The following is a 22349-nucleotide window of genomic DNA, read 5'->3' on the forward strand; positions in this document are numbered from 1 at the left end:
TGCACATGCTGTGGAAAATACCGCGCGGAAACGCTGCATTGTATTTTCCGCAGCATGTAAATTCTTTGTGTGGATTCTGCAGCGGTTTACACCTGCTCCTCATTAGGAGTTCGCAGGTGTAAAACCGCAGGAAATTCGCGGTGAATCCTCAGGTAAAACACAATGCGTTTTTACCTGCGGATTTTGCATAAACGGTGCAGAAAAATCTGCACACAAATCCGCAACGTGGGCACATAGCCTGAGTCCATATGACATAGACCAATATTGTGACATTGTTTGTAGGTGCTTGTTTGTGAATATACAGATACCACTATGTAAGGGTATGTGCACATTTTGAATTTTTTAAGCGTTTTTCCCCTCTGCGGAAACACTTAAAAAAAGCTTACAAAACGCATCACATTATTTTTTATGGAATTCCGCATTGTTGTACCCATGCTGCGGTTTTTTTTTTCTGCAGCGGAATTGCATCGCGGAAAAAAACGCAGCATGTTCTTTAATTTTGTGGAATTTCGGCGATTTTGCCGCTATATAATTGTATTGGGACACCTGGAAGAAAAACGATAGAAAAACGATAGAAAAACGATAGAAAAACGTGAGCGGACTTCCTGACAAGGGAGTCCGGTTTTGATGAGGAAAATTCTGCTTACATTCTGCAACATGGGCACATAGCCTAAAGGTTGATCTCGCTTCGTGCTTACAAAGAGTCATAAATACGAAAAATTGTATTCTGGTTTAGGATTAATGTCTGGTGGTACATGGAGTCCCTTCAGACCCATATTGGTTAGTTTCCTGTCTGTATAGTTTCAGTCCTTGTAGACAATATTACCTGCGTCATACAGTGTGTCATTACAGATTTTGCTAGGAAAATGTTGTTACTATCCATATCCCCTGCAAACTCTGGAGGAAAAAACGCAGTGCATTTTGTTGCTTATGTTTCCCATTTGACTCTTATTTTTCATTCACACTGCACATTTTTGTGTGAATGAAATATTGCGAAATTGCATTAACAATACATCTGCTGAAGCAAATATTCCATCTAAAGAAACCTGCTGTATGTTTATTCCCTGTGGGAACATATTCTTCTAAAAAGTAACATAGGGCCAGATGCATAAGCTTTGGAATCACCTTAGATGAAAAGTATATTTTCCCTGTTGTAAATCTGTCCCTCTTTGCTATGTACAAGGCCTTGTGATGTGCAGGGTTGTCCTTTAGGCAGTGTGATTGACAAGCGCTGCCTTCTATGCTCCATCCCCCATGTGTACGGCCTGCATTATCCAGTTGTTGGAAGAAGGGATGATTACATGAGCAATGAAGTGACCATTCCTCTTGGAAGAAAATCTCTCCATGCCTTTCACACAACTTGACAGCACTAATAGAGAAAAACTGTACAAGTTGTGTAATATAATGAAAATGACGAGGCACTGTTCCATCCTTCCTGCTAGCAGGGTGCTGTGTACCCCTGAAGTAAATCTATGGTGACTGTTCTTACTATATGTGAAGGAATGACTATTAATCATTATCAGGGAATGCTGCTGGAAAAATATACCTGTTGAGTAGGGGATACCGTGACCTGTACACTGTGTAATGCATCATACAGAGGCTTTCCCTGTATCCATCTCTGCCTAAAAAGCGACACCTACGTATCACATGCCTTTATTGCTTTATCCTTCAAGCCTCTGTGCTTGTATATAAAACGTATTGGTTCACGCTGCTCAAAAGCAATTTCCTTAAGAACAGAAGTTGCTTGCATTCAGCGTGTATAGACTGTTCCCCCTGCCTCCTACATAAGCAGTGAATAGCCATTTGCTTGCAAGAGTTAGAAGGGTGTTCATGGCATGTCTGAAGCGGATAGGTTGCCTCTCGACCAACCTTTTGCCAGCATTTCTGCGCACAGACAAACTTGATGGCTGTGCTCTAAGTGTAGAGTGAAACGTCAGGAGTTTTCTGCCTGTGTAAACATTCTGTTCTCCCAGGGTTCACTGATGGAAATGAGGTCCTTCTGATGTATGTGATGTGTTGGTAGGGTTCTCATTGCGACTTAAGTGCCTGCTTGCTCTTGTAGGATGTGTTTGAGATCTTAAATTAGTCCAGACTTGAAAAGGGGGGAAATGAAAGAAAAGATGGGCCTGACGTCACGTGCTGCTGCTATGGGATATTCCTTGCTTGGGACTCAGGCTGTGGCCTGCAGGAGCATCACTGAGACACACAGATAATGCTAAAGGTGCTGTTCTAGCAGTTAGTGGACCAGAGTCTTATCAGTGTAACTCCCAGGAACAAAGGTACGTCTTTTTTATTTTTCGCTCCTCAAGCCGTGGTGCTGTTAACAAAACGGTAGCACCGCCGTGTTCATTTCTAGCATTTGTTACTACGTGAAATGTACTTTTCGTTTGCGGCATGTTAGGAAATTATACTTTGTGTTATTGTTGTTGTTTTCTTTAGTTTGCCTTACAATTGATATATAATTACTTCCAACATCTCCTGTCAACAGATGGCTGCTTGGGATACTAGATCACAAGCTACAACCTCATTCGGTGGAAATAAACATCGCATTATCTTGGATTTTTGTCTTGTTGGACATTTTATGTTTTTATGCCTGTAAAGTAAACCTGTAAATCCTGAACCAAGGCCAACATGAATCAGCCTGGATCGTTTCAGTTGATTGACAGGTCTCTCTCATGACTGAATCCAGCCTTTGGATATGTTCAAATGTTGCGTGTTTTTTTTTCTTTTTAATGCAAATTAAAAACTGCTCTTTACAGTGCCATTTCAGAAATCTCATGCACACGTATGTTCCCCCCCCCCCCCCTAAGTTTATTGAAAAACTAGTGCTTTCTTGAAAACTCTAGCTTTTCAATTCGTTTTGTTTTTGCAGCGTTTTTTTTTTTTTTTTACCATGGAAAGCAATGAGCATACAAAGAAAGCAGCCATGCGTTTTTGATTGTTTTTTACTTTATTAAATGTGTACTGTAGACAAATGACACATAATTTACACCAAAAACGCAGCAGAATAAAAGGCATTTTACTGCCTAGAGCAGGTTTTGACTGCAGAAAAAAACGCAGCCAAAAAACAGTGTGAACATAGCCTTAGAGTTAGGCCTCACATTGCCTTGTAATAGTTCTTTGTACACACCAAGTGGAATAGCACCCTTAGGCTATGTGCACACGTTGCAGGTTGTATGCGTTTTTGCCGCGTATTTTCGCCGCAAAACCGCATACACAACACAACCCATTCAATTCAATGGGATTCTGCAATGCTGGGCTAATGCTGCATATTTTTCTGCGGTGCAATTGCATCGCAGAAAAATACGCAGCATGCTCATTCTTTGTGCGGAATCGCGGCAATTCCGCACACATAGGAATGCATTGATCCACTTACTTTCCGCATGTGTCTATGCCCACCATGTGCAAAGTAAGCGGATCATGTGCGGATGGTACCCAGGGGGTGGAAGAGAGGAGACACTCCTCCAGGCCCTTGAAAAAGAATTAAAATAAAAAATGGTTATATACTCACCTTCTGGTGGCCCCCGGATCCAGCCCAGGCCTTAGCAATGCTCCCGGCAGCTCCCATTCCCAGTGATGCTTTGCAACAATGACCTGTGATGACGTAGCGGTCTCGCGTGGCGCTACATCATCTGAGGTAATTGTCGCAAGGCATCACTGGGAACGGGAGTGTCACGATTCACACCGTGACTGTCACCAATTGTCACGATCCCTTAGCCGTAGCCCGCAGTTTGTCACGAAAATCCACAGGGATTCCTGACCACTGCCACCATTAGGTCACGGATTGGGGTGACTTTAGACCAGCAGACTGCTATCACATGTGCAGGGGGGCTTATCCTCGTTATCCCTCTACTGCCACAATGTGATAAAAAAAACACACAATGCTATTGACCTCTTAGTTTACAGCAGGGGCTTATTTTAGGTATCCCACTGCTCTTCAATATACCATGAACTGCAGGGATTTGTGTATCCCGCTTACAGTTCCACTTAACACTTGCAGCTCTCTGGCGCCCCCCTTACTCGCAGGTCAGATTAGGTACTGCACCTAGGGTAATTAGTCGCCAGAAAGGCTGCCTGCTATGTACTGGCTATTGGGCGCGCTGCAGCGACGCGATAACTACTCCCACGCAGGCAGGAACAATAATTATCAAGCTGCAGTCGCTGAAACACCCCAAAAGTCTGCACACGGTAAGCTGCCACCAGCTCCGATCAAACGGGTCCGGAGCTAACCCAAAACAGTAGCGTAATGTCCCTTCAAGAGACAGGGTACGTTTTTAGAGCAGGGAGGAAGAACTAGCATTAAATATTATACTCCAGAAAGGTTAGGCAGTGCTTTATCAAAATTATACAAAGATGTTACAAATGAGACAATTGCAAATATGTTCAAGGTAATTATGAAAATAAAAGGATTAAAGGAAGAAAAGATAACTCACATGTTCTTAGTTCATATCAGTTCAGGCAAACACCATGCTAGTGGGAGGGGCTCCCAAAAATCCCAGTGCATGAGGTACAGCTCTTCAGGTCAGACCCACATGTTCTTCCAGCAACAGACTCCCTGCTGGAGTCCGGCCAAAACGGTTATAGCTTAGCCTGGTGACATCACCAAAAAGGCTGGCTATCCCAGTCCCTCCTCTCTCTGCATTCTGACTAAATATAAGCTAAATCTTTCTAAGACTTGTAATTCCGCTGCTGAACATATCATAGTCCTGACAAACCCAGCATTCATCTCAGATTACCGTGGGCTTTCTAAGGAGATCAAATATGTCCTATTATTTACAGAGCAATCCCTACTTCTTTACCCGATGGAGTTAGACGCTGATGCTTAGAGTGATGGGTAGATCCTCCGAGTGTGATTATGACGATATATTTTTGTGTTCGTATTTTAAATCGTTTGCCTAATATCTTACAAAAATGGAACAAAGGACCGCATGGTTCTAGAGACTTAGAATCCAGTTCTTGCTGGAGGAAGCTTCTAGCTGGTCGTAAACATTCCTTTAGGCAATAAAACGCTCTTCCCCCATGTACATTGGCAAGGCAAGCGCAACTCTGAAGTAAAAGAGAAGGGGGGTTTCTTAGCCCACATCCTGGGCTGACAAGAGAAACTAAACTTATATGATATTTCATACCATATCGTGACAGGGAGCATCGCGAGGAGCGAGAAGGCTGCGGGGGCCGCCGGAAGGTGAGAATATTATCACTATTTTTTTTTTACATTTTTTTAAAATTATTTTTTACAGTCTTTTACTATTGATGCTACAGATTGCTTGGAAAACGCTAGCATTCTGCAAGCTAATTACGCTTGCAAAATGCTAGTGTTTAGCGGGAATATGCATGCCAATTCCGCATGCGTATTTCCTGGGCACGGAGTTGCAGAATTGCCACAAATTTCCGCAGCAATTCCGCAACGTGTGCACATAGCCTAATAAGACACTTGTAGAAGTCTATGGGACCCTATGTCCTTCTGATTTCATGTGAAGGCATGCAGAGTTTGGTTTGTAAAATGGTGCCGTTTGAAGGTGCGATGTGACATAGGAGACTTTCTGATCAGTTGTAACCAGACCCAACACTGCTTTGACAGTGGTAGATGTCACTTGTGAATGCTGTTCTGATAACCTTGGACCCATGGAGGACTGTTGCCTGATATAGTCTTTCCCACAATCCTATTTTTTGTAAATGGGACTAATAGAATTCAAGAAGGTAAAAAAAAAACACCAAACCATAGGAATAATAATGTTTTGCTTCATTTAACTTGAGATTTTTTATTTGAGTTTTATTTCTGGATTTGCATTTTGCATGAAGTCTCCACTGTGTTTTGCTGGCCTACAGCGCCAAAGTTAGATAGGAGCTACTTTCTCACATCTGTGTGACCCTTCCTACTGCTGTTGTGTTTTTTTTTTTTTTTTTTCTTGACTAGCACATGGAGCCGTAGTGTCATTGAACCACACACACTATTTTTCCAGTCCCTGAGAGTCAGATTAGGTCCTACTCTTATGTGTTTTGCAAATCAGACTCAGCCATTAAAGTCTAAGGGAATCTTGTTAAACGGGTGAAGCACAGAAGACCAACGGTGCACTTCAGAGATCTCACAGAGTTTCATCTGTATACTGTACATTAAAGAGGTTGTCCACTACTTGGACAACCCCTTCTTGATCAAAATGCTTGGACCCCATAAAATAATAAATCCTGGGGCTCTCATGCTGGTGTTGAGACGTGACGCCGTCGACCATCGGCGCTGGCATCACGGTCTCCGCCTTCAGACAAATCGAACATGAAGAGGAAGTCCAGGCTGCAGCTGATCTCAAATTTCCTCTTCCTGCTCAATTCGATAGGAGGCGGGGACAGTGACACCAGCGCTGATTGGGCGCCGGCGTTACGTATCACAACAATAGTATGGGAGTCCCAGCACCGTGAGTGCCGGCAGCACAGGTGGTGAGTATAAGTGTTATTATTTTATGGGGGCCAAGCGAGGTGTGTGAGGAGGAGTTGTCCAAGTCATGGACAACTTCCTTAGAGTCAGTGGATAAAAAAAAGTTCAGACAATTTTATACCTGCTCGGGGGGAGAAGAAAAACGAATGCAACTAGGATGACACCTGAGGAAACAAATCTGTCAGTTAAATAAAGGGTATAAGGGACTATAGAGCTGGAGCCATTATAGCTGCAGAGTGGGGACTCCATATTAATGTCTATGGAAGCTTTTGTTCATATAGTCAGTCATAGTCTTGCTGCGTGTAATGGTATTCTTGCCATCAATACAACAAACAGCCTGAGACTCCAGTGTAGGTCAACGAGATCCTTCATATGACAGATTCCCCTGGCTCATGGCTTCTGCTAGGAACACAAGATGCTTTGTAATGGGCCTAGTGGGTCTTTCTTTCATACAGATTCCTAATGGGGCCCTTTGCGAGATTTCTGTAAAATCCCTCATCAAGGGAAAATGATTATCTATTGGCTGCCAAGACTACTATCTCAGAGCCGCTCCCATCCAACAATTAATGCCTCTTTAAAATAGTCTTATTTAACAGATAATGGAACCTGACACCTTCTCTAAATCCCCCCCCCAATATGCCTCCATTTATTTGTTACCTTTGTACTCTTTATAACAAGCCCCTTTTATAGTCCTATAAAATAGTTTTTGCCATATGGCAGTAATTAGTAACTGTAGTGGCAATATGTGAGTTAATGGGTGACTAGTCAGAGGGTGTTTTTTGTCATACGAAGGATCACGGTGACTGACTTATAATGGACTTTCATGTGGTTTGTATTGACGCCACGTGACCTCACCAAGATGGGTGGGTTCGGCTACTTTAGTTTGTGTATGTGGGTCTTTGAGTAACTTGTTGCAGGGGTCACGTGGATGCACAGCACCGCAGAAAAATACAGACGGTCCGCCAGAAAATATTAATACTTTCTCAAGATTGGTTGTCTTTCACAAAATCTATTCATAGGCAATTCAGTCCAGACTGTGAGGATGAACTCCTTTTTCTTTTGTGTAATATTTCAAGGACTGATTTTGTGTAATAACTATTCCCACTTTCATTAGAGCAGCGCATGCGACATCATTAGATATTAAGCACTCAGTCCAAGAGTTGTAGTGTGAAGAATCCTTCGAACCGGCGCTAAGTAACCATTTGGCATTTAGAGTGACTCATTGATGCAAACTGAGAAAATATTTGTGTTTTTTTTTTATTTTTTTTTCTTCTATCTATACGGGCAACGATGGCAAAGTTAATTATTGCTTTTGCTCAGCAAACTGTAATTATACATTAAAATACTTCAAGTAGCGACATCGTTGTAAATTTCCTGCTTCTGTGTATTAACAATTATCTTGTTGGATTTATATGATGCTCTTGTCGTACTTGGATAAATGTCTAACTGTGACAGGGGATCCCATGTTCTCATTGATTTAAAGAGAATGTCGTCAGAAAATGACCTATTGCTTAAATCCTGTTATGTTAAATGTAAACTTCAGAATTGATGATTTTGTTTCCATTTTTCCATATTATGTATATTTTAAGGAATTCTGAAATCTTGCAGTTTTCACTTTGAGCCTCATTATAGTCTGACTAGATGGTGGCCCGATTCTAACGCATCGTGTTTTCTAGAGTATGTATGTATGTATGTATGTATGTATGTATGTATGTATATAGCAGCCACATAGTATATAGCACAGGCCACATAGTATATAGGAGCCATGTAGTATATAGCAGACATATACTACGTGGCCTGTGCTATATACTATGTGGCTGCTACATACATACATACATACATACATACATACATACATACATACATACATACATACATACTGTAGAATACCCGATGCGTTAATACAGGCCACGCCGTATATAACACTGGCCACGCCGTATATAACACTGCCCACGCCGTATATAGCAGCCACGCGGTATCTAACACAGCCCACGTAGTTTATAGCAGTGTGGGCACCATATCGCTGTTAAAAAAAAAAAAAATAATTAAAATAAAAAATAGTTATATGCTCACCCGCCGGGATCCAGCGAAGCTCTGGCGATGCGCGTGCGGCTGCCGCCATCTTCCGTTCCCAGGATGCATTGCAAAATTACCCAGATGACTTGGCGATCTCGCGTTACCCGCGGTGTAACGCTGTCCGTTACCGCTGGCATTAACCCTGTGTGAGCGGTGACTGGAGGGGAGTATGCGGGCACCAGGCACTGACTGCAGGGGAGTAGGGAGGGACTAATCGGACTGTGGCCGTCACTGGTCGCGACAGGCAGCTGGCGAGACCAATCAGCGACGCGGGATTTCCGTTATGGAAGTTGCAGACAGAAAGACGGAAGTACCCCTTAGACAATTATATATAGATACATCTGGTATTTGAAGATTGTTTTTTATACTTGTCATTCTCATCACAGGCAGTATTATTATGATTGATAACACCTCTATATACAGCTGATAACACAGGATCCACCATTCACAATAGGTCACAGCTCACTTCCTCCTCCTGTATAATGACTGATAACACCTCTATATACAGTAGATAACACAGGATTCACAATAGGTGATGTCTCAACTCACCTCCTCCTCCTCCTCCTGTACAATGACTGATAACACTTCTATATACAGTAGATAACACAGGATCCACTATTCACAATAGGTGATGTCACAGCTCACCACCTCCTCCTCCTCCTCCTCCTGTACAATGACTGATAACACTTCTATATACAGTAGACAACACAGGATCCCCCATTCACAATAGGTGATGTCACAGCTCACCTCCTCCTCCTGTACAATGACTGATAACACTTCTATATACAGTAGATAACACAGGATCCACTATTCACAATAGGTGATGTCACAGCTCACCACCTCCTCCTCCTCCTCCTCCTGTACAATGACTGATAACACTTCTATATACAGTAGACAACACAGGATCCCCCATTCACAATAGGTGATGTCACAGCTCACCTCCTCCTCCTGTACAATGACTGATAACACTTCTATATACAGTAGATAACACAGGATCCACTATTCACAATAGGTGATGTCACAGCTCACCTCCTCCTCCTTTACAATGACTGATAACACCTCTATATACAGTAGATAACACCGGATCCACCATACACAATAGGTCACAGCTCACTTGCTCCTGAACAATGACTTAACAGTAGATCACAAAGGATCCACCATTCAGAGTAGGTGATGTCACTGAGTATGCCCATAATCCGCAGGTTACAGGGCATGCCCACAGCACTTTCCCATAGAAGTCAATGAATAGCTGCATATAGCTATTGTGAAGCTGATCTATGAATGCCTTCAGCAGGCAACACTCATGGAAACCATATAGCCATGTTCAGAAAATAGAATTTGGTTTTAATTATTAAACATTTATGATAAATTCATATTAAATGCTGCACGGTATGTAATCAAATTCTCCAGGTGTTACAATACTATAAATCCCAGCATGGCCTGACAGCCGCTGGCTTGGGGGTTTCTTTCCATAGCTAAGCCAGGCCCCTCCTTGTCAGGGTTGTTGTATAGACAGAAAAAGCATCTGGCTCAGTTTTTGGACCACTGTGAATTAGGGGAGGTATAGTGAGGTTTTCTGGGGTGCAGTACCACTTTGCGGTGCGGTCCCATTGTGATAGGACCCAAGTGTATTTGGAGAGAGAAAAAAGTAAGGTTTTAGTTGAAAATCGTTATTTATTTTTTTATAATCTTTATATTAGATTCTAGGTTTATTTTCCTCCTTTCATCTTCACTTCCTCAGAAGTAGGAATGTGAGGTTTGTCTTATTGGAACATGAATGTGTAGAAATGCCTGTAATGTGTAGAGGTGGAGGCAGCGTTAGCCGTTTCCCCCGTTGTGTCCTTCTCATGTTAGAGGGCTTTCCTATTACTTGTTTCCATGGAGATGTTGTACATTTCATGCCATTTGTTTGGAGGAAATCCTATAGATTTGAGTGACACACTCTTTATTAGTAGCATACATTTGCTCGGTGCTTGCACACTGTATATTATCTACTGCATGTGCAAGTGAGGCTCCCAGTGATCGGTCTCATGGTATAGACACTCGTAAGCTGCATATGGACGAGTGCAGGAATCCTGGTCAGGCTCTGTGCACATTTGCATTTTTATTCTGTATTTCTATTACATTATCGGAACCTGCAGGTCCCACTTGGGGACCCCACAGCTTTTATGATGCCTCTGGAGTTTGAAGTACTGTGATTTTTACCTACAAGACTTGGAAATATACAATGTAAATGAAAGCTGTGGGTAAATCCACTTGTGTATTAGAGATCTATTTTTTTTATTTTTATTATTCATTATTGATTGAACAAGTATTGCAAATATACTTATATGGTTTCATTTTTTACACGATCTTGATTTTTTTCTCTTTAGTCGTGGCATTTTCTATCAATACACATCAAGTTCTGGGATCATGTGGGCACCTTTTTTTTCTTTCTTTTTTTTAAGCATTTTTAAGATCATCGGGTTGCTTTTAAAAATGCCATCATCTATGATTGCACTCTTTCTATGTGTGTGTGTGTGTGTGTGTGTGTGTGTGTGTGTATATATATATATATATATATATATATATATATATATATATATATATATATATAATTTTTTTATAAAACATGTTTGGGAGCGGGCCATCTAACATCATGACCAGGCACCCTTATCTGTTTTGTTTTGTTTTTTTTCGTTCATGCAGTTTAATTTAAAAAAAAAAAAAATCTTATTTGGATGTCCAAATAATTTTTGCATCCATGTTTTTTCATTATACCTGGGGCTTAGATTTTTTTTTTACATACACACGGTATTTATATTTTGACGACAAAGGACTGTCAAGATGTATTTGAAAATTTGCTCCCCTTTTCATTACAATTATTCTTCTATATCAAACCTTTTTTTTTTGTTATATAACCTATGCGGGTCGGGCTGGTAACACTGATTCTGGATTGGCAGTGTTTTTTTTTTTTTTTTTTATTGCACATACTGTGTCCCCAACCCTCGAAGGTCATAAAAGACCTTTTGGAGGACATTTAAATACATTTTTAAAAAAATCTGATTTCCCCTATACCTGGGGTTTATACATTAGCCCCAGTTACAGTGGAAATGCATCCTCCTGCATTGTTTTTTTGCTATTTTAGTTTGTTTCTATGATAACAGACATAGTGTTATATACATTTCAAAAGGTTTTACACTTTAATTGACCAATACAAAAACTTTATGTAAAGACTGAACCTTCCTCTGGCAGCTGGATATCGGCTTCTGGGCCAGATCCTGACCGTTGGCTGCTCAGTCTTATCTAATTAGATGTCAGAGGTTTTTCACAATTCCTGTTTTTTTTAATTGCCGCTTTTTGAGGATTGACCACATTTTCTCTATGGGATTGAGACCTGTGGAGTTTTCTGAAAATAAACTCACAATGTTTGTTTTGTTCACCAAACCACTTGGTTATCACTTTTGCCTTGTGACATTGTCTCCATCATGTTAGTAAAAGCATCATCACCATACTGCTCCTGGATGATGGGATAAGTTGCTCTTGGAGGAGGTTTAGATTCCATTTTTTTATTTATGGCAGTGACAAATTGTGAATGAGCCCCCCTCCATGGATGAGAAGTCCCCCCAATGGTATCCGGAGGCTTTACAGTCGGCAGACATAGGACCCCTGGCAACCAGGGCTGTGGATTCGGATTCGGAGTCGGTGTCCATTTTGGTGGAGTTGGTATAAAATGGACCGACTCCTAAAATATATATTAAAATGGGTACAGTAGTACAATGCAGATTGTGCTGTAATTTTTTTTCAAAAAAATTTGGGAAAGTTATAAAAAATATAGATTTCTGTTCCTGAAGTAAGGATCTTGACTTTTAGTTGAGATAAATCTGTGCTGCGCTTTACGTACATGCTCAGTAGTGACCAGATGGTGTCCATTTTGGTGGAGTTAAAGTTGAAATCTGTATAAAATGAACCGATTCCAACTCCTAAAATATCTAATAAATTGGGTTCAGTAGTACAATGCAGCATGTGCTGTAAATGTTTTCATAAGAATTTGGGAAAGTTATGAAATGTCCTATAAATGTCAGTTCTGTTGCTGATGTAAGGATCTCTGCTTTTAGTGGAGATGAATCTGTGCTGCACTTTATGTACATTCTCGGTAGTGACCTGTGCTGTGGAGTCGGGAGTCAGAGGTTTGGCTAATAGACTCCACAGCCCAGAGTAATGCGAGCATCGCTTTGGAAGCAAAATACTTTTTAGGAAAATATGGGGGTTGTTTTTCCTGAAGTGTCTTTTCGGACATTTGGAAACTGTTGATCAGGGTCTTTTGGATATTTTGGGTTGTCATTATGATTTAAAAAGAGAAAACACAGTAGTCTGACAATAAATGGCTTCACCAAACCACTAACCATGAGGGGAGAAAAAGTTTTGGTGTGATCATTCATATTCTCTGAAAAAAGGCCAGGAAAGCAAAAATCCTGCCGGGGTATTTAAACATTTGAGCGCAACTGTATATGAAGGCTTCTTGGAAGGTTGTGGCCTGAATTGTTGTTCTTGTGACATGTTGCTCGGTGCTGCGGCTTCTGTTGTTTTCAAAGTTTATATACCAAGGTGGTAATTGGATGGTGAAGGTTTCTGAACTGCTACTTGTATGTGACAATTGAATGCACCAGTTACAGTAACACCATGCATAATATTCAAAATATTGCAGGAATTCAAAACATTACTTTCTGCGTTATGTCAGATAAAACCTGGTGCAGCCTGCCTCACAAAGGTCTGTGTATTATGGATGATTTATCATCATTCCTCGGTTGTCACGATTGGTGCGACAGCTATTTTTATAGATTTAAAAAATTATTATTATTTTTTTTTTTAACTTTCCTGTCCACATTAGTACCAATTAGACAGTAAAAATGGACTGACGATTTCAGAAATCTATTATACTCGCCCAGTCTTTCATGTGAACATTCCCATTAGTCTATATGGGAAGAACACAAATGGAATATACATCGTGAATCATGAACCTTTGAATGAGGCCTAATTCTGATCATACACAATGAGATGTCTTACTGATCTCATCACACTGCTTTTTATTGGCTTCTTCTGGTACGTGTGTATGTATGTATGTATGTATGTATGTATGTATGTATGTATTCATTCGTAAGAGTCTTTCTGTGATATATGTTTTTCTTTAGGGGACATAATAATTTAATAATTGTAATGACTATTGTGCCCATTCTCTTTTGTTGTTTTTAAACCTATAAATAACAATCTTTTCATTGTTATTTTTTTTTTTCTCGTGTTTTTAGGTTTAGACCCTGAAAAAAGTCTTTACTCCGTGCAGAGTGACGTGTGAAAGAGCGGCGGGATTTGGTACATTCTGGGGAGGAAACTGGAGAAAGGAGAATGGAGCTTCAGACTCTCCAGGAGGCCCTAAAAGTGGAAATTCAAGTTCACCAGGTAAGAATGCTTCACTATTTATCTCCATGAAGTAAAGTTGGATTTATTAAAACCGTTATCCGGAAGATAAATCTTGACACTATATCTGTAAGATAAATATTGGATCGATGGTGGTCCGTCCTCCCAGTACCCCCACTGATCAGCTGATATCAGCTCCTTCTGCAAGCAATATACAGTATGTAACACTGCGGCTCCGTACATTGTTTATTGGCCGCTGCCGTGTACTGAGGTGTATTTCCCATTAAGTCAGTTGCTTATACCATTCACATGTTCTCAGACCCTCGATTAGGCCCTGTTGACATATTTGGGTCATATGTGTAGACAACATAAAGCTGTTTCTACTTTTCACACCACCCCGTACTGTAGTAAGCATCATGGCTTTCGAAAAATTTGCTTTTCATAATCCTGTTTTTGATCCAATTGCCTAGTTGAGTATGCCCACTTTTCCATCCACTTTTTTAAAGTGCCATTAAACTGCTTATTTCTCCCAAAATGTGACTGTGACACATCTGTTAAAAACAGACATTTGAATGAGGCTTCAGATCGGCATCCAGTAAAGAATATCAGAATGGCCATTTGAGTCGAGGACAAATTGAGCTTTAATACTTAAAATACGAGTAATGTTAGTCTTCAACCCTTTAGCGTCCAATGACCGACATAGTCTGTCATTAGACGCCTCCCCCTGTTTGGTGCGGGCTCCGGCGATGACCCTGCACCTTTTCCAGCACATGACAGCTGATCTGATCAGCTGACATGTGCCCCTAACAGCCGCGGGTACAATCGCGATCCACCCGTGGCTGTTAACATGTTAAATGCCGCTGTCAAACTCTGTGGCATTTAACATGCACGCGCAGGAAGCACGTCATTACGTCCTCCCATCGGCGCCCGTGTCACATGGCCGAGGGTCGCCGATGGATCGGCATGACAACCAGAGGTCTGCTGGATTGCTATGATCGCCGCCTGTTGGTCGGCGATCATAGCAAATGTGTAATTCTGCTACATACAGGTGATCTGATCATCACCTGTGTGTAGCAGAGCCGATCGGATAAGTGCAGCTTCTAGTCTTCCATGAAGACTATTGAAGCATGCCAAAAGTGAAAAACAATGTTTTTAAAAATATATAAAAGTTCAATTCTCCCCCTCCATTCAAAAAAATAAAAAATAAAAAAAAATAAAATAAATAAAATATACACATATTTGGTATCGCCGTGTTCAATAGAAAAAGGATTAACCTGATCGCTAAACGGCGTAGCGAGAAAGTCAAAACCCCAGAAAAGTTTTCGGGTCGCCGTGACATAGCATTAAAATGCAGTAACGGGCGATCAAAAAATCATGTCTGCACCAAAATGGTATAATTAAAAACGTCAGCTCGGTGCGCAAAGAATGAGCCCTCACCCAACCCGAGATCACGAAAAATGGAGACGCTATGGGTATCACAAAATGGGACAATTTATATATTTAGTGAACCTAGCAAAAAAGCCAAACAAAAAACGTGTGTGGGATTGCACTTTTTTTGTAATTTGATCGAACTTGGAATTTTTGTTTTCTCATTTTCTTGTACACGACATGGTAAAACCAATGGTGTAATTCAAAAGTACAACTTGTCCCGCAATAAATAAGCCCTCACATGGCCATATTGACCAAAAAATAAAAAAGTTATTGCCATGGGAAGAGGGGGACCTGGTCCTTAAGGGGTTAATACTTGTGCTGTAACTTGCAGCATGCTTATTGTAACCCCTGGTGCTGCCTTCATACATTGCTGAGAGCTTTCATCAGCCTTTCTATTGACAGTGTGCAATAGTGACCTCTGCAGGATACAACAAGGAACTGCACCCTAAGAAATATATTTCTAACGTGCAGATTTTGTGATTAGATTTTTTTTTTTTTTTTTAAAGAAATAAAGATATTTTGATGTCACACTGTAAAATTATCACAAAATATGACGTAATCTCCTAATTTACACAATCTGCTGACTGTTGTGCCTGAATTTAGCTTGTACTCGTGCAGAAGGTTTGGGGCAGCAGATGTTTAAGAAGGCTTACTTTCTCTGACCTCACTCAGCACTTCCTTCTTACATAATAAATATTGTGATTGGATAGTGAGGCTGTCAGTCAATGGGCAGCCCAATGGCAGTGTGCGAGGCACTTTCTCCTACGCCTCATTGGGGGACACAGGACCATGGGTTTTATGCTGCTGCCACTAGGAGGACACTAAGTAACACATAAAGAATAACTCCTTCCCTGCAGTATACACCCTCCTGCTGGCTCTAAGTGAACCAGTTCTTGCTTAGTGTCTGTAGGAGGCACTCGGGTCTGCTTTCAGACACCACCGTTTTTATTTTGATTTTTGATTTTTTTGTTCTATTTTTTCCTTTAACGGAGCGAATGGGGGTGACGGATCCTTTCTAAGCTCCGATCTCCCCCGAACCATCAACAGGCAAGTACGTGGAGCGTTCCTCCTGTATCCTTTCCTGCAACGTTGGATGCCAGCTCTGAGCTCACCTTACGGGCTACGGTTCCTTCGCGTTCCGATCTCCCCCCTCCATAGCAGGCGACCACATGGAGTAGCCCTCCATCTACCTCTCCTGGAGCCAGGTGCATAGCCGGACATAATATATATGGCGTCCGTGCAGCCCACCTCTGCATCACCACTGATATAGCGGATGACGCATGGCGGCAGAAGCTCTCCACCCCCTCCCTGACTATGGCGACGGTGGATTGAGCACCGGCCCACCGCATCTACCGTGAGTACACTGCGGGGGCCGAGGCTCTGGGGGGTCCTGGTCCCCGGGGTATGGGAGGTCCGCACCTTAAGCCTGTGTCCGTGTGTGGTCCTTAGTGCGGCAACCCCACGAAGGAGTGCAGCTAATGATGGCGCTAATAGTGGTCGTGGCGCTGCAGGCCGCAACCGCAGAGAGGAAAAAAAAAAATTTTTTTCCCCCTCAATACAGGCCAGAGTTTTGGCCACGCCCACCTGCAGTTTGCCCCACCCACTTTTTCTGGCGCTTCTCGTTCTCTGTGATGAGCTCCCACTTCCTGGTCTCGGCGGCCATCTTGGGACACCCACAGCCCTGATGCTGCAGCACTGCTCCAGCGTTTCCTATCACAGCCCTCAGGACTAGCGTTTTTCTCTGCCTACATTGCGGACCTGCCCTGGGGACTCAAGACACAGGACCTGGGTAAGCTGCAGACACATGGCTTAACCCTTCCCCTGCTAGTAAGCGCTTTCCTCCAGGCTTTACTATGTCTCAACCAAACTCTCACAAAAAGTCTGGGAAAACCCACACTGTATTTTTCGCTGCACATACTTCTTGTAAGGTATCATTACCCCGGGGTCACAATACTGCATTATGCACAGGTTGTGAACCGGTGACGGCTCAGGAACCACCTGTTGCTGATACTGAACCCAGTGAGCCTAGTCCCCCTAAGTGGGCTACCTCCCTTATCCGGTCTATGGCATCCCCTGGTAAAAGCGTTAGACTCGTTCCGAGACCCTTCCTCTAACCAGGGCACTAATACTGACGACGCTTCCGATGGTCAGAACCCCTTGTATTCCAGGGGTCGTACTTTGCCAAGGAGTTCTCCCTCTTCCAGGAAAAGGACTCATGCCATATCCCCAGAACATCAACAGTTTTCTTATTCTGAGAGCTCCATTTCTCGCTCACCTTCCATCAGGGCTAGTAGAGAACCTGTTTCAGAGGACGATTCTGATACGTCCCTAGATCAGGATCAGGAATTTCATCACGATCAGGGGACTCTCGACTCTCTAATTGAGTCAGTGAATAAGGCTTTGAGACTCGAGGAGGAACCCTTATCTAAAACGGATCATGCAGTGTCCTTTAAGAGGACCAAACGAGCTCACAGAGTGTTCGCCACTCATCCCGAGTTTAAGCAAATTGTTGAATCTCACAGGATCCGTCCAGATAAACGATTCACAGGGCAGAAGCCCATGGAGTCCAAATATCCCTTTGCCCAGGATCTAAGAAAAGATTGGTCACAATCTTCCCCCAGTAGATCCTCCGGTATCGCGCCTAGCTACCAAATCTGTTTTATCATCCTCGGAGGGCGCCTCTATAAAAAATCCAACCGATCGACAATATGGCGCGTTCAGGCTTTGAAGCCTCAGCAGCCGCACTCTTTCCATCTTTTGCCGCTACGTGGGTGGCTAAGGCTATGACCCACTGGGATGAGGTCTTGTCTTCAGCAGTACTGGATACCAATCTTCCCCCCCCGAGATGGCAGACCTCGCTACTCAGATAGCCAGAGCTGGAGATTTTGTAGTGACCACGTCCCTGGATGCCGCTGACTGCGCTTCTCAAGCAGCAGCAAATGCCATCACCATCAGGAGGTCTTATGGCTCAGGGACTGGCGTGCGAATTCTACTTCCAAAAAGTCATTGACTTCTCTCCCATATCAGAGCGGTCGCCTTTTTGGCGAAAAGCTCGACCAGTTAATTTCTGACGCCACTGGAGGGAAGAGTAAATTTCTTCCACAACCGAGACCCTCTCGGCCCTTTCGGAACCTGCAACCACAGGCTCGGTCCCGATTTTTTTTTCGTTACAACTCAAACTGGTCCTCTACTTCCACATCTCCCGGTTCCGGCCGGGCACAACGTGGAGACAGAGGTTCACAGGCCTCTTTTAAGCCTTCCCCTTCATGGAGAGGCAGGCCAAGGCAGCCAGAGGCGCCAGAACGGGCAGACCTTCCACACAATGACTCCCTGCGGTATCCCGGGGACACCCTCAAAGTAGGCGGCCGCCTGCTTTCCTTCAGTGCCGCGTGGCTCTCGGTCGTCCGCGATCTAGTGTCCTCCGGATACAAGATAGATCTCTTATCTCATCCTCTGAATCGTTTTTTCCTGTCTTCTCCTCCCAGGGCAAAAGCATCAGAGTTCTTCAAAGCTATAAGCTCTCTGAGAAAAGACGGAGTTATTATTCCGGTCCCTCAAAGCGAAAGGTTTCAAGGTTTTTATTCAAACCTCTTCATTGTTCCAAAGAAGGACGGTACAGTACGGCCCATACTGGACCTAAAATTGCTGAACAGGTTCGTCATGTTACGCCTGTTCCGGATGGAATCGCTTCGTTCTGTCATGACCTCCATGGAAAAAGGCGAGTTCCTGGCGTCTATAGACATCCAGGACGCATACCTCCACATTCCTATTTTACCTTCTCACCGAAGGTTTCTTCGCTTCGCAGTTCAGGAAGATCACTTCCAATTCGTTGCTCTGCCCTTCGGCCTCGCCACCGCTCCCAGGGTGTTTACCAAGGTCATGGCGGCTGCCGTGGCCATACTCCACACCCGAGGAGTGGTGGCGCTCCCGTATTTAGACGATATCCTCATCAAAGGCCCCTCTTTCTGCTCCTGCAAGGAAGCCGTGGCCATCACAATAGATACCCTTTCTCGCCTGGGTTGGAAGATAAGCTACAAAGAATCTTTCCTAGTACCGGCTCAGCGAATTTCCTTTCTAGGAATGATACTCTACTCGTCCCGGGGGTTGGGTCTTCTTCCCCCGGAAAAGATCTGTCTTACAGCGAGAAGCTCAGAAGCTCTCTCAGCCTCGCTCTCACTCTCACTCTCTGCGCTTCAGTATGAGAGTCCTCGGCAGGATGGTAGCAGCTATGGAGGCGGTTCCATTTGCCCAACTACACCTCCGTCCCCTACAGCATGCCCTCCTGGCTGTTTGGGACAGGAACCCGTTCTCCCTAGACCGTCAGTTCCTCCTTCCCCAGCGAGTCAGTCTCTCAGGTGGTGGACATTGAAATCCTCCCTGAATCAAGGGAAGTCTTTTCTTCCAGTACACTGGCTGGTTGTGACGACAGACGCCAGTCTTCTAGGCTGGGGAGCGGTGTTCCTTCATCACACTGCTCAGGGCCGCTGGTCCCCCCAGGAATCACGACTTCCAATCAACATCTTGGAAATCCGGGCGATCAGGCTGGCACTTCACCAGTTCCATCCCTTCCTAGCAGGTCGCCCAATCAGGATTCAGTCCGACAACGCCACTGCAGGGGCATACATCAATCGCCAAGGGGAAACCCGCAGCAGGGCGGCCATGACAGAGGTAGGCCACATCCTCCGATGGGCCGAAGAAAACCGCTCAATGATATCTGCGGTTCACATCCCGGGAGTGGATAATTGGGAGGCAGACTTCCTCAGTTGGCAATGCCTCGACTCCGGGGAGTGGTCTCTCCATCCGGAGATCTTCCACCAGATCTGCTGTCATTGGGGAACCCCGGACGTGGATCTGATGGCCTCACGGCTGAATTCCAAGCTTCCCGACTTCATGGCTCGGTCCCACGATCCGGCAGCCATCGGGGCAGACGCTCTTGTACTCCCGTGGCATCATTTTCGGCTTCCGTACATATTTCCCCCACTTCCTCTCCTACCGAGAGTCAAGAAAATCAGAGCGGAGAGGGTACCGGTAATCCTCATTGCGCCAGATTGGCCGCGCCGGGCGTGGTACGCGGAACTAGTTCAACTAGTTGCCGACGTTCCCTGGCGATTACCGAATCGCGCAGATCTGCTATCTCAAGGCCCCTTTTACCAACAGAACTTAGAGGCCCTGTGTTTGACGGCATGGCCGTTGAGTCCTGGGTCCTAACCCAGGCAGGTTTCTCTCCAGAAGTCATAGCTACCATGATCAACGCTAGAAAGCCTACGTCTATGCGTATCTATCATCGCACTTGGAAGACCTTCTTTTCATGTTGTAGCGACCGAGGATGTTTTCCTCTACATTTTTCCATCCCTTCCATTCTCGAGTTCTTACAAACGGGTTTGGACTTGGGTCTCGCCCTTAGTTCTCTCAAGGGGCAGATCTCAGCCCGGTCTGTTCTCTTCCAATGCAGGATTGCCAACAGATTACAGGTCAAGACGTTTATTCAGGGAGTCTCCCATCGGGCGCCCCCCTATAGGATGCTGTTGGAACCATGGGATCTTAATCTAACCTCGGAGTTTTGCAACAGGCTCCTTTCGAACCTCTACAGGAGGTTTCTCTGTCTCTCCTTTCATGGAAAATTGCTTTTCTAGTTGTGGTCAACTCTGTCAGATGAGACTCCAAGCTGGCGGCTCTGTCCTCTCCAGTTCCGTTCCTGAATTTATCAGGATAAGGTGGTTTTGAGGACATCCCCCTCTTTTCTACCGAAAGTTGTATCCTCTTTTCATCTCAATGAGGAGATTGTCTTATCCTCACTCTGTCCGGCACCAGTCCATCGCATCGAGAAGGCCCTTCACACACTGGATTTAGTGAAAGCTCGTAGGAGATACATCTCGCGGACAGCGTCTTTCCGCAAAGTCAGATGCCCTATTTGTGCTCCCGGAAGGACCGAGGAAAGGGTTTCCCGCTTCCAAGGCGACAATAGCCAAATGGATCCGTTCGGTTATTCAGGAGTCCTACCGAGTCAGAGGTCTTCCTGTCCCAGCAGGGATTAAGGCTCACTCCACTCGGTCAGTGGGTGCGTCTTGGGCCATCCGGCACCAAGCTTCAGCAGCACAAGTTTGTAAGGCTTTTACTTGGTCCAGCCTGCATACTTTTACAAAACATTACCATATTCACTCTCAGGCCTCTGCAGATGCGACCGTCGGCAGACGAATTTTGCAGGCGGCTGTGCCGCATCTGTAACTTGTGGGTGCAAGTAGCAATTGCAGTTAATTGTTTCCCACCCAGGGACTGCTTTAGGACGTCCCATGGTCCTGTGTCCCCCAATGAGGCGTAGGAGAAAAGGAGATTTTTATGTACTCACCATAAAATCCTTTTCTCCGAGCCAATCATTGGGGGACACAGCACCCACCCTGTTAGCCTATTGGCTTTGGTTTTTGTTGAGTTAACTTGGTTTTTGACATAGTTCATCCTTGTTAAATATTAAGCTCCTACTGCTTTGTTACCAAACTGGTTCACTGAGAGCCAGCAGGAGGGTGTATACTGCAGGGGAGGAGCTATTCTTTCTGTGTTTACTTAGTGTCCTCCTAGTGGCAGCAGCATAACACCCATGGTCCTGTGTCCCCCAATGATTGGCTTGGAGAAAAGGATTTTACGGTGAGTACACAAAAATCTCCTTTTTCTCACCGTCTCCTTTCTGTTAGAGAATTGATGCCTGTTGGTTACTTGCTGAGGTCGTTGGCACTTGTACACCACATTAAAATAAAATACCAGTGTTAAGCAAATACGCTTTCTACTTTTGTGCATATCCAATAAAACTCTAGATCTAGGACTCATTTCATTAACCCCTTCATGACCCAGCCTATTTTGGCCTTAATGACCTGGCCGTTTTTTGCAATTCTGACCAGTGTCCCTTTATGAGGTAATAACTCAGGAACGCTTCAACGGATCCTAGCGATTCTGAGATTGTTTTTTCGTGACATATTGGGCTTCATGTTAGTGGTAAATTTAGGTCGATAATTTCTGAGTTTATTTGTGA

The 22349-nt window shown here is 43.9% G+C and overlaps 1 protein-coding gene across 10 annotated transcripts in view; it reads left to right on the plus strand.

Moving 5' to 3' along the window:
* Positions 1-22349, plus strand: part of PHF21A (PHD finger protein 21A) — a 121884-nt gene that overhangs the window by 28720 nt on the left and 70815 nt on the right. For 9 of the 10 annotated variants that reach the window (XR_013221448.1, XM_077286927.1, XM_077286931.1 and 6 more), the window contains exon 2: positions 13789-13939. Coding sequence is in view for 9 of the 10 variants with exons in the window: in XM_077286927.1 (XP_077143042.1) it covers positions 13886-13939 (54 nt within the window). In the remaining variant the exon portion in view is untranslated. Of the gene's footprint in view, positions 1-2021; positions 2280-13788; positions 13940-22349 lie in introns of those variants that run through there. The other variant, XM_077286928.1, reaches the window with a different exon arrangement.

The sequence above is a fragment of the Ranitomeya variabilis genome, chromosome 2 (genome assembly GCF_051348905.1).
Source record: "Ranitomeya variabilis isolate aRanVar5 chromosome 2, aRanVar5.hap1, whole genome shotgun sequence".
NCBI classification, from domain to species: domain Eukaryota; kingdom Metazoa; phylum Chordata; class Amphibia; order Anura; family Dendrobatidae; genus Ranitomeya; species Ranitomeya variabilis.